General features: G+C 55.5%; 1 protein-coding gene across 1 annotated transcript in view; it reads right to left on the bottom strand.

Moving 5' to 3' along the window:
• Window positions 1-670: 670 nt before the first annotated feature.
• TIMP2 (TIMP metallopeptidase inhibitor 2) overlaps window positions 671-16363 on the bottom strand; it is a 41158-nt gene continuing 25465 nt past the window's right edge. Inside the window, exons 2-5 of the mRNA XM_028112624.2 lie at window positions 11268-11368; window positions 9082-9190; window positions 2902-3026; window positions 671-984 (exon numbers count right to left, since the gene is read on the bottom strand). Of these exons, the coding sequence (XP_027968425.1) occupies window positions 787-984; window positions 2902-3026; window positions 9082-9190; window positions 11268-11368 (533 nt within the window). The 3' untranslated portion in view covers window positions 671-786. The remainder of the gene's footprint in view (window positions 985-2901; window positions 3027-9081; window positions 9191-11267; window positions 11369-16363) is intronic.

Here is a 16363-nt window from a genome sequence, read left to right as displayed (position 1 = left end):
AAGCCAGACTGATTTCAGAAGCCTGGGAATAAACAGCAAGGGGAGCCAAGTGTCCCCCCAAACGTCTGCCCTTGGGGCAGAATGCCACGGACTCCCCCAGGGTCGGGGTGTGTGGTAGGGGGACTGAAAAGGACTTGGCCGAAGCTGAAGCTTGTCACCCGCATCGTACAAGGCCCTGGAGCGTGGCTCCCACTGTGAGTCTGCGGATTAGCAGGATTAACTGGGGCTCCTTCGAGAGCGAGCCACTGGTCCAGGGCTGCTTCTGTATTTATGGGAGTCACAGGTACTGGGAGTCCGTGATGGGCACCGAGGAGACAGGGGCACCTGCAAGGGGCGGGGACTGCCACCGTAGGGCCAGAGGTGTGGAAGCTGCAGGAAACGAGGGACATGCCCCTCTCGAGATGAAAGGGACCTGGTAGGCCTGCTACACAGTCTTGCAACGACCCTCTAATTTTCTGCAAAATGCACATTTCCAGGCTCTGCCCTGACCGGGCATGGGGGACTCCTACGTACGGGCCGACTGCTCAGTGTTCTTAACAGTGCCAGGGTTGGGGCTGGGGCCATGCATCCCACCCCTGCCCGCACCCAAGGATGCCCAGGCTGGCGGATGGGGTGTGGGACCACGACCACATTTAAAAGGGAAATGGGGGTGGGAGGAGACTCACACTAATTTAGACCCACTTGGATGACTTTTATTCATGCTGTTTCCGGGAAGGGATGTCAGAGCTGGACCAGTCTAAACTCTTGGAGGCTTTTCCATTGGCCAAAGGGGTGCTATTGGCCTGCTTACGGGTCCTCAATATCGAGAAACTCCTGCTTGGGGGGTGCTGCTCCGCGGTACCATGCACAGGAGCCGTCGCTTCTCTTGATGCAGGCGAAGAACTTGGCCTGATGCCCATTGATGTTCTTCTCCGTGACCCAGTCCATCCAGAGGCACTCGTCCGGAGACGAGATGTAGCACGGGATCATGGGGCAGCGCGTGATCTAGGAAGAGGGACACGGAGGCGGATCCGGTCAGGGACCGAGGCCACTCAAGGAGGCATCTCCAGAGCCTAGCCATGCACCGGGCAAAGATGTTCAAGGGCGGTTTGTCAGATGAATGACCACATGAGCACAGCAGCGGGGCAGGAAACGGGGGCTCGAGTCGAACCTGCTCCATCAGCAGCCTTTCCTGAGCTCCCCCTACTCTCTAAACAGCAGCAAGGCAGGCTGCCTGGGCCGGGGGGGGGGGGATGGGGCCTGGCGGGACCCCTGGGCACTGCCCCCGTGCCCCCAGCGATGGCCGGTGGCCCCTCTGAGCATGACACAAAGGCCTCAGCGTAGCCCCACCCTCCTGGGAGGAGAATGACAACCACAGAGGGTCTTAAATTTCCTGGAGCTGGGTTCTAGTCAAACAAAAAGGATGCTGTCTTGCTCCGAAGCACGCACGGGCTTTGAGGGTATCGGCCAGAGGCACTGTGGTGGAGGAAACTCAGGCCACAGAGGGAAAGGGAAACACTCAGTTTTATTTTGTTTTGAAGTTTTTAAATTTAAATTCAGCGAATTAACACTGAGTGTAGTATTCGTTTCAGATGCAGAGGTCAGGGATACATCAGTTGTGTGTAACACCCCGTGCTCATCCCGGCCCGTGCCCTCCGTAGTGCCCGGCACCCAGTTACCCCTTCCCCCCAACCCTTCCCCTCCAGCAGCCCTCAGTTTCTTTCCAATGCTTGAGTCTCTTATGGTTTGTCTCCCTCTCTGGTTTCATCTTGTTCTGTTTTCCCCTCCCTTCCCTTATGCTCCTGTTTCGTTTCTTAAATCCCACATATGCGTGAAATCATATAATAATTGTCTTTCTCTGACTGACTAATTTTGCTTAGCGTGATACCCTCTAGTTCCAGCCAGATCACCGCAAGTGGCAAGATTTCATTTGTTTTGATACTGAAGAACTCAGTTTTAATTTCATGTTGGGCGCGGAGCCGTTTGCTCCACATCCACGTTGCCGTGGGTCAGAATTCACATTTCGAATGCGCTGAGGGATGGGCTGGAGATGATGTATCTGCACAAGCAAGAGTGCTGATCGGCAAAAGCCAGTCCCTGCAGCCTTCCAGCCCCAGACCCACTTCTGGGGGCAGAGGGGCCCTGGCACCTGACGGTGCTTCCTGTGCTGGGGCTGGAGGCACAGGCGGTGGGGGGACGAAGGGCAGCAGGAGAGAGAGCCCCCAAGCCTGGGGCCGTGGAGGCCTGTCTGCGGCTGCGCCTAACGTTAGCACTGCTCCAGCTGTCGTGCTCAGCCCCGCCTCTGGGCTGCCTTTTTTTTTTTTAAGATTTTATTTATTTGGAGGGAGCATGGGCAGGGGGGAGGGGCAGAGGGAGAGGGACAAAACAGACTCCCTGCTGAGGGGGGAGCCCCATGCAGGGCTTGATCCCAGGGCCCCCGAGATCGTGACCTGAGCTGAAGCTAGATACTTAACAGACTGAGATACCCAGGCGCCCCTCTGGGCTGCCTTTAAGAAGGGGGCGGGGTGTCAGGATTCTCCGTGGCCCCAGGGCATGGTAATGGCTGGGACGTTTCTTTCCCAAGGCACTCAAGTCTTTGCATTTGTGCATCCATAGAAAGCACTCACAGCATCTTGTTCTCCCCACAAAATTCCTCCCCCTGGGAGGCTCTCCTTCCTAGAAGCTACATACAGGCCACATGGCTAGATTGCCCGGACCTCCCAAATATCCCTCTGCAGGGGCATGCCTCGGGGCTCTGTCCCTGGCCTAGCGGCCTCACTGGTGTAGAGGCCGTACCTCCCCAGAGCCCTGTCCTAAGGACCCCGTGGCTGGAGAGGTCGTGGAAAGCCAGGGATCAAAGCCCGGCAGTCTCCCTGGAGACAGAGGTGATGAGGGAAAGCCCAGGAGACGGCACCAGCTTACCTTGCACTCACAGCCCATCTGGTACCTGTGGTTCAGGCTCTTCTTCTGGGTGGTGCTCAGGGTGTCCCAGGGCACAATGAAGTCACACAGGGTGATGTGCATCTTGCCGTTCCCCTCGGCCTTTCCTGAGGAGACAGAGATCGCCAAGCTCAGGGCAAGCTGCTGGTGGTCCTCCTGCCAACCCCTGCAACCGAGTGCGGCTCGGGTGTATGGAGGCTCACTGCTCGCAGTACCGTGTGCTGTGGGCTGAGCTGCAGCCTCTCCAAAATCCCCGTGTGGGAGGGAGCCCTGACCCCCGGCATCTCAGAATGTGCCTGTGTTTGGAGGTGGGTTTTCCATGAGGTGATTAAGTGAGATCACATGGGGGGGGCCCACATCCAATAAGAACGGGGTCCTTATAAGATGAGATCAGGACCCAGACAGGCACAGAGGGACAAGCATCGAGGCCACGGGGAGGAGACGGCCGTCTTGCGAGCCCCAGGAGAGAGGCTTCTGGAGAACCGGCCCCCGCCCATGCCTGGATGCTGGATCCCCAGCCCCCAGGACTGCGAGGGAGTCAATCCCTGGTCTGTGGTGCTTTGTTACAGCAGCGTGAGAGCCGACAGATACATCATGGGTCGTTTGTGCGGAGCAGAACGGACACTCCGGACCACTTGGCAGACACAGGAAAGGACCCGGTTGGAAAAAACCTCCCGTTTTCATTACAGCGAACACTTAGATGCATGTCCTTCCAATACTCCTCCACACACGTGTATTCGCACGAAAGAGATCATGTTGCATGTAGATCATGTTGTTTCCCGTTTTATTTTTCACACACATGTCCGCCATTTGACGTTGAACTTGTCTGTCTGGGTTTTTCCACCACGAATAGCAAAAACACGGAATTTTATAAAATTGGAAATCGGCTCCAGATTCCCTTCAGGGCAGGGGGAGGCGGCGGCGCGGTTTGTCCTTTTGAGCTCAGGCTGCCGATTCCGCTCCCTCCCTCTCCTGCACCGAAGAGTTCGCGCTGGTGACGGCCTTGGCATTAGCCAAGCAGGACACAAAGACAGCCAAGTGCATTCTGGTGAATGGCAGAACGTAACGAGGGCTGGAGAGGTCGTGTCAAATCTCAGCCCTCTGGCTGATGGCACCTTGTCAAGAGCCACAAAGGGGTGAGGAGCCGCAGCGGGAGGCTCACCGAGGGGCAGACAGGAGCCTCGGGCTGCACCCCACTTGACAAAGCTCCGGGACATCCAACCTAATGATCTCAGGCACAGCACGGACCGTGGAGAATCCACTAATAGAAACAGAGTTCAGTGAATAATGCCGCTTGTGTGCTAATAATGCACCCCTGTGGCGAATCAATCACACCGCGATCTCTGGCCAAACGCGGGTCGGCTGGCCTGAGGCTACGAGCGGGCACGGGGACATCCTGTGTGTCAGGCAGGTCGCAGGAGGCACCCCCTGGATGTGAATTCTGATGCTCTCTCTTCCGTTTTAACAACTCCCCTTACCTTTGGGAGCTCTGTTTTCCCTTGTGTTTGTTCGGACTTGAATGACATTCCAGGTGAATAAAAAGACCAAGGAGCAGGATTGCTACTGTAGCATTTATTCTGAATCCTAACAACTAATGAAAGAGAAGTGGCTCTGAATACTTCCAAAATAAGTATTTGGCTTTTTCTTTGTTTAAGAACTGTATAGCCCTTTTCTATGAGTTCAGAGTAGCTGAGGGCGGGGGGGGGGGGGGGGGAGGCCCGGAAATGGACAGATGACAAGTAACACATTCTGGTCTCCTCCTTCCTTCCAGAACGTACGGCTAGAGCAGGTATATATGGACAGCAGCCCTCCTCTGGCCCCGCCTCGTGCTTGACAGAGGGGCGGGGCTCGTGCTGGCTCCGCCCTCCAAACGCCTACAGTGACGTCGGCCGCCTCACCAGGCTGCCATCCATGCCCTGCTTCCTGTTGGTCTTTGCCTTTCTTATGCCTCCTGCTCCTTAACCAGATCATAAGCATGAAAGGTAAAAGTTCAGTCTGAATGCTTTTTTTATCTGCAGTTCCTCGCACGTAGTAATTGCTCAGTAAATGTTTACTGACGACAGGGGTATTTGTTCCAACAGTTTGCTTCATCATCTACCTTTTTTTGCCGTGGATCTTTTCATCACCAATCCAAGCTCCCGCCGAGAGTAGGACATGGAAGGACACGGAGATGCCATGCAAACTGTGTGTCTTCCATGGCCCTTGCTACAGGGTTCCTGTTTACCTCGGATGTCATGTATAAATGACAGCATCTCAGAATATTCCAAAGGACACCCTTTCTGTACAGGTCCAGTTATTAAGACTTGGTTGGGCACGCACCATGTGAACATCTGTTACAACATCTTCCTATGTCTGCCTTGGAAAAATGCACAGTCTTTCTTGGAGAGAAAAACAGGAATTAATTAAAATTTGTAACTGAGGGCTGTAGATTTCTTTTTCCTCTTGGAGGAGAACACTGCAGAAGAAAATTATAGGGCCAATTCTATTACAGTTCCTGAACATGAGCGTCTCCTGGTGCCCAGCTCAACATGTGAACTTGAGTCATCAGCCCATGAGGAGGTGGGCTGCCTCGGGCCATGCGGTCACTCCTGGGGCTGCTGCCAGCCGTGGCTGAGTGGTTTACTGTGCCCCGTGATTTCTGGGTGGCCCATCCTGACTCCAGGACAACAAGATGGAGAGTCTGTGCTCAGAAAGTAAACACCAGATTTGACCCAGAGCCATCTCACTGGGCTGGGGAAAGAAGTCAGCTCAGCAAGGTCCCCCTGTAACGGGTGCGCCGGCCCCTGCTGGACATGCCTTCTGTGGATCTTAGACTCCAGGGCCAGTTAGGAAACTCAAATGTGCCCCATGTCACTTGCTTGCTTCCAGTATTTAACGTGAAACAGTGGAAGATGATAGGCACACAGTTACAAGCAGTTGTATCTTCAAACAAAATGTATCTTCTTCATTTTTATTACAAATGGAGCTACAGTTTGGATGGTTTCGGCTGTAGCACGCCTAGCAGATGTGCGCTACAGTTACTTGGAGAACTGTCTTCTAGTTCAGACTGGGAACAGTTTAATGGGCCCGTGTGTAGGAACAGAGCAGGACACATACATGTGACGTGATAAATGACCTCTGATGGCAAATATGAACGAGTGAGCTTCTGCAAGACAGTATCAACATTAGCAGAGTAACGGAGATGATCAGGCTCTCTGCCTTTAACTCACGATGCTTCATTTGGACACAGAAGCCTTTTCCTTCCAGAAAAGAGGCTGAGCAAAATAGATAAAGAGATTCTCTTACCATGTCCCCCGAAATAACACAAAGCAACCACTCGCAAGATAATCACCACCAAGCTGCCGTATGCAGCCTCCATCCTCAGCTCTTGCTCTGGACCCACACTTTCTAAGCAGCTAGGGCGGCAAGACTGCTAAAACCTGGACCACACAAACGAAGAAGCAGAGTGCCACGGGCCTGGGAGTCAGGAAGACATGCCCGGCAGTGCGGCCCAGGCACGGGTGTGCTGAGAAATGCCTAACAACTGGCTCCCCCCCGCCGGGGAGAAAGAGCTGCGGCGCCCGGCATCTGCCAAAATCTGCTGCAGGTGCTCATGCCCTGATTTCAAGGTACCAATGAGACATCAACCAGAATTTAACAATCGGCCTGGGAAAGTGCACGTGTGAAAGTTCAGGCACACACCACCGGACCTGGGGCACATTGTTCATCTCTCTACTCCTCCATTTTCCTCATCTGTAAAATGGGGACCATATAACAGTGCCTTCATTGTCAGGGGTTCTAAGGATTGAACAGAATCCACATGAGCAGCTTTCCGGGGCCATCAGGGCCAGGAAGAGGGCGATCCTATTTCTATTAACAGGGAAATGGCGAAGCTGTTTGCATGAACCCAGACCTAGGCCACCTTCCCTCCCAGGAGCCCACCGGGGAGAGGACCCTGGCCCGCCTCCCATCAGTGCCTGCTTTGGCAGCTCTGCAGTCTGGTCGGCTGCCTCTAGAGGGCGGTGTGACAAGCCAGAGACCAAGGGTGAGGTGCTCCTTTTTAAGGGTTTATTCCCCAGAGACCAGCACACAACCTGGTGCTGAAAACCGGAAGCCGTCGGTTCCTTAGGGCAACAAGTTCCCCGAACCATGGGAGGTCTCGTCTCCCTTCCCTTCTCTCCACGGCTTAGTTTTCGGACCATAAAAACAATAAATGTCATTTGGAAAATTTTGCAAATACAGGGGAGTAGTAAAAGGAGATAACACTGATGCTGTCCATCCCCGGCACATGCGGACCAGGTTGTCTCCAGCCCTCCCCGGGCGCCTGCACCCCGCGCCCCATGTTCTGTGCACCTGCCCTGCCTTGCCCTCCCCCAGGTCACGGTGACAAACACCATCAGGAAAGTCCCTGCTTCGTGATTCTGTCCCCATACCTGTCTCTCTGGTTGACTTTGTTTTTCTTACCGTAAAAATAGTAGATATTGCAAATGTAAAATGGTGCAGCTGCTTTGGAAAACAGTCTGGCAGCTCCTCAAATGATTAAACATAGTCACCATATGCCCCGAAATTCTACTCCTACACATCGGCCCGAGAGGGATGAAAACACAGCCACGCAAACACTTGGTGGCGGAGGCTGACAGCAGCATCATGCATACGAGCCCAAAGGTGGAAACAACCCCAGTGTCCATCAGATGGCAAATGGGGAACACACTGTGGTCTATCCAGTCAAAGAAATAGTATTCGGCCATAAAAAGGAGAGGCGTTCTGACTCACGCTATGTGGCTGAACTCTAAAAAAAAATGCCATGCTGAACACGGTGCTGAGTGAGGGATGCCAAGACACACAGGACCACAGAGTCTACGATTCCATTCACAGGACTCTGAAGTAGGGAAACCCACGGGATCAAAAAAGAAATAGACTGGCAGTTGCTGGAGCTGGGGGGAGAGGAGTGGGGGCTGGAGAGGCAGAAGAGTGGAAGGGTCCAGGGTTCTCCGACTGTGGCCGTGGTTGCAACCCGATGGATTACCCAAACCATTGAATGACGCCCTTTAAATGGGTGAATGGTAGGCTGTGTGAGTTATAGTCAATAAAACTTAAAAAATCGTGGATGCTCCTGAGAAAACATTTAGAAAGGTCAGAAGTGCCCAACAAAGAAGAAAAAAAAAAATCTCTCATCATCCCCAAGGAGAGGGACAGAAGTCCTGATGGAGCGATGAGCCAGGGACACAGACGCCGGGCAAGAGCGTTTTAAGGGAGGGAGGGGGGAATTACCCAAGGAAAGGTGACAGCCATGTCCTCTGTCCCACTCACTCCATATTGCATCTCCCCCCGGCAGGGACCCCATGTGCGCAGCACAGCTGGGGTCAGTGCCAAATCCTTGGATCCTTGGATCCGTGCCCCTGCCACCCGAGACGGTCTCTTCCTCCTGAGCTTTCGCTCGCTGCTCACAGTACCTCCCCCCGCCGAAAAAAAAAACCCGTCTTATTTTCTCTAGTTTCTTCTCCTGCGCCCCCTCCCAGGGGGAGCGTGTGCGCCCTTCCCTCCGGGATATCTCCTCCTGAACTCCTGTCACACCGGGCACAGCTCGAGGCACCTAGTGGGCACCCGCTAAGTATGTGTTGATTTTTTAAATATTCTCAGTGGATAGGGGAAAAAGTACAAATAATCCAAGCAGAAGAAAATCCCCCCAGTCACAGAGATTGGCATTCAGAATGTATTTTGATTAAATGATTAAATTCGGATTGTATAACAAAATATAATGTCAGACTAGGGGGCCCGTCCCCTCCAATCCCCCGTCTCCTCCCAAGTTGGGAGCTAACTCACAAACGTTCCCTAGGGAGCATTTCTAGCGTCTGGCACAAGCCTCCCTTTCAGGAACAAAAGGCAAAAATTCTCACCTCTTGGTGTCCACCCGACCTCATGTCTCCCATGAATACTGGCTTACTGTGTTTCCCCATCAAGTCACACGGGTTCCACTGTTGTGGAGGGCAGGCAAGAACGCAGCAGGAATTCTCGGACGGGAAGAGGCAGGGAAGCCCGGAGACTTCCGAACAGCCTCACGGGGTCAGGGCTCTGCTTGGCCTTGCGGTGTCTCAGGCTCCTCCCAAGCCATAGCCCTGGAGGCCAGGAGACAGCGCCCCAGATGGTCCCTAAGCACGTGCCCATGCCTGTCCACATACACACCTGCAATCAGATATTCCTTCTTTCCACCGATGTCCAGCGAGACCCCACATACAGCGGAGGAAGGGGCCGTGTAGATAAACTCTATGTCCTTGTCAGGGCCTTTGAACATCTGGAAAGATGAAGGTGAGATGTGAGCAGAGCTGGCTTGCACAGCTAAGGAAGTCTGGGGTCCCCCCGCCCGAGAACATCCTGCGGAGGGCAGCCCAACCTGCACCTGTGGGACCCCCAGCATGGAAAAGGGGGGACAGAAGGAACCGAGGAGCTGGATTAGAAGTGACCGTTCCCACTGCAGAGAGATTCTCTGGACACATCCAACCAGCTGTCAGCAGGTCGGGCACAACGGGGTCCCCGGGAGGCACCCATCTCCGATAACACATGGGCTCTCCCTACCACCGACAAGGCCGTATCAGAATCTCCGGGGAGAGGCCTGTGTATCTCCAGGTGACTCTGACCCATCATGGAGGACCACCGCCTTTGAGGATTGCCAGGAACTTTGATCAAGCATTGGCTCCTTGATGGGAGAGGCACCCTTGCCTCCGTGGCCACGGATAGGACTCCACGGGCCAGTGGGGTTTGACGTCTCAACAGATCTACTGGGGGACACACCTGCTGCCCAGGTCGGGGGGGGGGGGTTGCGTCGTTCCAATACCTTGGCAGGAAGTGAGACCGCCACAGCCAAGGGTTCCTGCTGTCCCACTGGGTGGGGACAGTGACAGGCGGGGACGTGAGTGTGCGTGGAGGATGGCCCTCCACCCGGGCCAGGGGTGCAGCCCAGCAGAGGCTGGGGGTGCGGGGGGAGGGAGGCAGTGGAGAGGGGAAAGCACACACATGCTCCAGGACCACAGAACAGAGGCTGCGGAGCGCAGGCGCCCTCAGGCTTGTGAGTCCGCTGGAACCTCGTGAGGGCTTTTGCCGGATTTTGCGCGGTTTTGCAGGATTTAGCAACCAGGGTTGCTAGTGGGGGGTTTGCAGGGGAGGGGGTTGTTTCAACAGGCAAACCCCAATGCAACGGGGTCATCTCAATGTCACGATAAACCAGCTTTGCAAGAGCTTGGTCCAACCCGCCCCAGGAAAGGTGAGGCCGATGGTGACAACGCGCTCTGCTAAATGACCTCTCCCGCTGAGGGCAAAAACGCTGCTTTGGTGTTAAGTCCTGCCTTTTCACGCCGCCACGATGAGGTTGCCAGAACAGAGACGCTCTCTCTCCCAGAGACCTAGGCCCTGAGAGAGCAGGTCACCCCCTCAAATGACACGGATGCAATGAATAAGCATTTCATTGACCTTCCGAGAACATTTATTTCCTGCTTCTTATTTTTGTAACAAAATTAAATACGGACAGCGACAACTCCTGCCTTTACAAAGCTGTCTCTCCAGCTGGAAACAACTCCCGCCTTTACAAAGCTGTCTCTCCAGCTGGAAACTAAGACTCGACTCTCTCCTGAACACCAACGTAGTGACTACTGACAACGATCACTTTCCTCCAGGGCTGGTCCCGTTCTTCTTGCCTCCCCCGCGCCGTCTCCTCTCAAACACGGGCTCCTCGCCATACGCCCTTAAACACGAACAACGTTCTGAGAAAACTGACCCCACCCCTTGCCCCTCGGTCCACAGCCCCCACGCCTGCCTGTCCCTCTCCCACCTGGCGGACCCTCCTGTCCACCACCAGCCAGGCCGTGGTCTCCACCTCTTCCCCCACGTCCTCTTTTGGGAAGCTGGCCCCCACCACACCTGCCCACAGGCCTCCTTCCTTGTAGAATTTAAGGCTGACCAGGCAAGACTAGAACCCACAGCACAGTCTGCGGGAGTGAGGGCTCCCAGACGCAATGACCGAGCTCTCTTGCCTTCGAGCCTCATACTAGCTCCGCTAAGGACGGGCACCCGCGGAACGTTCCACGGAAGCTCTGGCCAACTTCGTAACGATGCTGAGGTTCTGCCACACATTTACTAGCCACCAAAATGAGGAGAACGCATTTCTGAAATAACCTAGTCAATGGGAACAACTTTCCAGGCACTGACAGATTAAAGAAAATGGGATAGACTTGCATCTGCTCCAGGGACGGCCGCACAGCATTCCTCGAGAAGGCAGGACACCTCCCCAGGGTCTCCCGCCTCTGGAGGACCCAACCTTGCTCCTGACCCTCCCACAGCTCTGCCCAGTGGAGCAACCCAGCGGTGGTCCCCGTTACCTTTATCTGCTTGATCTCATACTGAATCCGCTTGATGGGGTTGCCGTAGATGTCATTCCCGGAGTCCACCTCCTTCACACTGACCGCTTTCGCCCTTATCACTGTGAAACAAAGACACAGAGGTGAGCAGAGCCCCCACAGTGCTGTCCTGGCCCCAGGGAGGGGCACGATGAGCCAGCAAGTCACACCCCACACACACCGAGCAGGAGGGGCAAGAGGTGAAGCTCGGAGACCCCTTCTGGTCCCAGGATTTTTCACGGATGCTGACAGGAGCCAAAAGCAGAAGCCTGGTCTCTCAGGACCAGCGGGGTTCCTGAGGTAGTCACTGAGAAAGCTCTTTGTGGATGCCATGCTTGAGTGCTTGGGGGCTTTTGAAAATTCTCTCCAGTGTGTATTCGTTGGTGGCTGGGGAAGCAGATAAGCAGATTAACTGGGCTGCGATCATCATCATATAATGAAGGATGGTGAGATTCCCACCACCCAGCCTCCATCCATGGCCGACTGGCAAACAGGCTTTTTCAGGCTGAGGGTAACTGCCTCCCCAAGAGGTCCCATCATATTTAGGTTTGGGGGTCTTACAACTGAAGGGCCTATCCTGCTACACCTAATCTGTCCTAAAAGTGACCCTGAAAAATGTCCTGTGGGTGATTCTTTATAACAACAACACATATTCTATCAAGGGCACGACAGAGGAAGGGTCGGAGCGCTTTGCCCCCCAAAGGAATTATTCACGGGCCTCACTGGCAGACCCATGGGACAGGTGCCTAGGAAGGAGGCCAAACGGAAAGAAAATGATCCCAGACCACGACACAAGATGAAGGAGAGGAGGCGAGGAGAAGAGGTCGGGCTGGGAAGGTTCTGGAATGTTTGCTAGAGCCTGAGGCTGCTCGTGGGCTGTGCACCACAGGGCATCCTACCAGCAATTAAGCCAGGACCCGGCCCCAGCCCACACCCTGACTCGGTGAGGGTCAGCTGTTGGCGTGTCACTGGGGCAGAGCCCTCCCTCGTTTCATTCCGAGGCTTATCAGCTGGTGGCACGGCCTGTTTTAATGGCTTTAAAAGCTTTGCCCTCCACAGCCCAGCTGTGCATGGTCACTCGGGCGAGTATTATGCTAATGTGGATGTGAGCAAAACAGGGCCAGAGGGAACAGACGGAGCCAGGCACAGAGACGCCTCTGTCCCCCACCCCCAGGTGGGCGGCTCACATCTTGAAAGCCCCTGGCCGGGGCTGTCTTCCCAACAGAGCGGGGAGGCCTGGGCACGTGCATCCCATCTGGGCCCATCCCCCGGAACCCCAGGCAGCACCAGGGGCAACCCGCCCACCCCCCTGCCCCTACCCCCACGCCCCGCCCCGCCCAGGCCCAAACCCCATTCTTATGCCTTCTTCTGTTGGAGCTGAGTCACGATGGGCAGAAGCCGCAGGTTCCTGTTTCCCAGGCTAAGCCAGGCCCCAACCTGCAAAGCCACATCTAGGAAATGCCACCCAGTGGGCCACGCACAACGGAGGGCTCTGCCCTCGGGAGCGGGTCTGTTTCCAGTGGTTCCTCCTGAACCCACCCTTCTCCACCCCCAGCACCAGCAGACTTTTTATAGCCGCGTCCCTCCGGGCTCAAACGTCTTCCTCAGCCGCCCACTGCCCTCGTCTATAATAGGACACCCCTCTGCAACCTGGTGTCAGCCAGCGGCTGTCTCCGTTACCCCAGCTGCTCCCATCCTGCTGTTCCGCCAGTCCACAAGAGTCCCTTGAACCCAAACCTGCCCAGGGGTGTCCCCACCTCTGGACAGACAAGTCTCTTCTGCCCCGAATGCCATCTACCCCTCCCTGCCAGGAAAACTTCTACGCATCCTTCAAGACCCAGGTAAAATCGCCCTTTCCTTGCTCTGGGAGATCCTGTCTTCCTGTGGCACTTGGCACACTCCACATGTCATCCATCCCGTTGTAAACACCTGTACGCCTGTGTGCTCAGGGGGCTTCTACCCGGCAGAGGCTACGTTCTGACCACAGTCAGTGCCCGCTAGGTCCTTGCCAGATGGAACTGGGCTGTCCTTCAGGCATCCGGGCAGCCCAGCTGAGTCCGTCTGCGGTCTCTCTCACTACCTGCCTCATCTATGCCCTATCGCGCCCCCACACGGGGAAGTGTTGATGCAAATCCCGGAACGTCCCAGATTAACGCCCCAGGCGTCACTGGGTGTCAGCAAGGTCGCTGGCTGGTGGTATCAAAGGAACCAGGAACGCCCAAGGGAGACAGCAGTTGTCGGAGGAGCGCCGCTGCTGGATTTCCCTAGGGTACGCCCAATCCTGCATGCTTTTCCAAACTGCTCTTCAGAGGCCCGCTACCCCACACGATGCTTAACCCAGAACAGGTCCTCAATAAACAGCCCGGTAGCAAGGAGAAAACCGGTCAACACTCCTCTCGGTGAACAGGTTCCATTCTGTTCCGCGCATTTTTGTCCTAGAAGAGCCCCTAAGGCTCCTAGGCAGTCCGAATCCGTACTCAGGAGGGGCAGCGCTGGGCTAGTCCCTGCTCTAGCCCCCTCCCCACCATGTAGTGCCAAGGACATTCCCTGACCTCGCAGAGCGACCCCCACCAGCCCCTGCACTCCTCCGGGCTGCCGTGAGGAGTAGGGGACGCGGGGCCTGGCACACAATGCACGTCTAGCTCAAGACGACGGAAAGGCACACTTTCCTTTTTTAAATTATCGGAAAGGGACTGGTTGCATCCAGGGTCCAGGGCAGGCTTGCGGGTTGAGACTAGAATGTGAACTGGCTCCTAGGCTGCCCGCGGCTTGCAGGGAAGTGGAGGGCAGGGGCCAGGAGGAACCCCAGCTGGGCTTGTCCATGCAAAACAAGAACTCACAATTCTTCGGGGTCTCTGAATTTGGGGTGGGAACCTCCTCCCCACTCTGCAAAATGAGGTATAATGTGAAGGAAAGAAAGGGAATCAAGAGAGGGAAAGAGCGAGCAGCTTTATGGCAATCTTCCGAAAGCATCACCACCGTCCGGACATGAAGGAGAGATGCTGGGCCTTCATCTGTCCACGGAGATGCCCTGGACCCGCTCAGGGCAGCAGGGGCTGTGTGGGCTCAGCACTCTAGGCGGGGAAGGGCACAAGCAAAACTTCAGCAAATAAATTTAACAAAGCCGGAGGATCCCGTAGGCAAGCTGAGGGCAGGAGCTGTGGGGGAAACAGGCAGAGGGGCCCCACAGGGACGGAGGGCTGGGGCGGCCTCTCGGTGGACCTCAGCCAGCTCTGGCTGCAGACATTCTGACCCTCAACCTTCTGCCCCCAGCATGAGGCCAGGGTGGGGATTTCTTAGCAGCCAGACTTGGAGCTCGGGGTTGAATTGCCTTTCAAGTGATCCTAAAAGCGTGGGCCTCCTTCTGCTGCCCACGGGAGAAAGGGGCAAGGAGAGGGAGGGTCTTCGAAAAACAGAGATAGCCTTCAAGGAGCATCCAACTCAGGCAAGAAGTCAAACAATGGACAGGGGAACAGAGAAGCACACTGTTTCCAACCCAAGCGGCAGACAGGGAGGAGGCCAAGAGCTCTCCAGAAAGGCATTTCCAACACCCCAGGAGACAGGCATCACCAAAGCTCTGGGGTGGAGGCCACTCTAAGTAAAGGATGGGCCCCGCTCAGTCCCAGGCCATTTAAAGGCCAGGACTGGGGAAAAACAAAGAGACCCAAAGAGTCTGAGAGGAAATTAAAATCCAGGCATGGACATATGTTTGCTGAACACCTACTATGTGCTGGGCCGGGTGTCTGGCCCTGGGGTGGGCGACCAACCCACATCCTGTCCACCCCCCCGGGCAGTGAGCAGCTCTGCTCCACGGGCCTGCCCTTGGCTGTAGGAGCCAGAGGCAGCAGCGGGAGCAAGAGGCTTTATAAAGATCCTCGTTTTAACTGCTTTATGCTCAAAAAGGATGGCCTCTCCCCGAGCTGCGCAGATTTTGTTTTTTCTTCTTTCCCTTAGGCCGTTAACACAACATCTGGGTTTGAGATCAAGGCTGATACACTGGCTGATGGATTCGCCGCCAGATGTTGGCTACTGGGACGCACAGCCGTCAACTTAATTCAAAGCACACGCAACCGCAGAGCCCCTGCCCCCACCCCTTGGGCCGCGGACACCACATGATGTCACTTCCCCCTGCTAGCAGCCTGCAAAAACAATCCCCAGTACACCCAGCCAGATTTGGGATGGAAAAGAGCTGGGTGGGTGGAGAGTCAAGGTCGGGGACGATGATCCAAGGAACACAAGCTATGTTCAGACTATGAGAGTGGACGCCCACCCAGGGAAGACCCAGGGAGGCCAGACTGTCCCACTGCTGCCCGGGGCAGGGGGTGGGGTGGGGTGAGAAGAGCAGGGGGCTTTCGGGAAACCTAGGGTGTCTTCAGTACGCAACATGGCCTGGCCCGGCCTGGGCTGGCCTGGCCTGGGACCGGGGCGGCACGCTTGACCAGCCCAGGCAGAGATTCAAATCATCTCGCCTGCACCCCACCGACATCTTGTGAGTCCTACTGTGTCCGTGGACATTCCTGGGGAAGCAACGGAGAATAGCAAGCCATCCCCACAATCTGTGGGGAGCCAGACCCAGAAAGAGAACTGCCTCTAAGGAGTTCATTTATTTCACACCCACTGACTTGTCTTTACTATTTTGCCGTGAGCCTGGCTGCTCTCCGGAGGAATCCCATCTGCCACGTATACGAATTTATCTTAATAGGACACTTCCCAATGGGGCACCGCTTCCCAACTGGGCACCGGCTCCCAATTCCAGAGCCAGGTAAAGCTGTGGATATTAAAACATGACTTTGAGACCTTCATGGCCTTGTTTCAATGCACTCAGCTCACGCTAAGTCCCTAGGCCCCCGTACCAGCTGAGGCTGAGCTTCTGGCTTCGGGAAAAATCACGCATTTGCCCAGGAGAGACGTGGGAATCTCGGGGGTTCGGAAAAAACCACTCGTCTAAGTACACCAAGGTCAAAATCCAGCCCCGGATCATCTGAGCCTCACCAGTGCACTGACTCAGAGTGGCAGGGCTGGCTCAATGTCAGCAGAGGCCACGTCCCCTCTCAGCCCAGCCCATGGACTGCAGCCGC

This window comes from Eumetopias jubatus, unplaced genomic scaffold (assembly GCF_037043125.1).
Source record: "Eumetopias jubatus isolate StellerSeaLion01/CBP00866 unplaced genomic scaffold, mEumJub1_p1.0 scaffold_10, whole genome shotgun sequence".
NCBI classification, from domain to species: Eukaryota; Metazoa; Chordata; class Mammalia; order Carnivora; family Otariidae; genus Eumetopias; species Eumetopias jubatus.
This window is presented reverse-complemented; position numbering and strand designations above follow the sequence as displayed.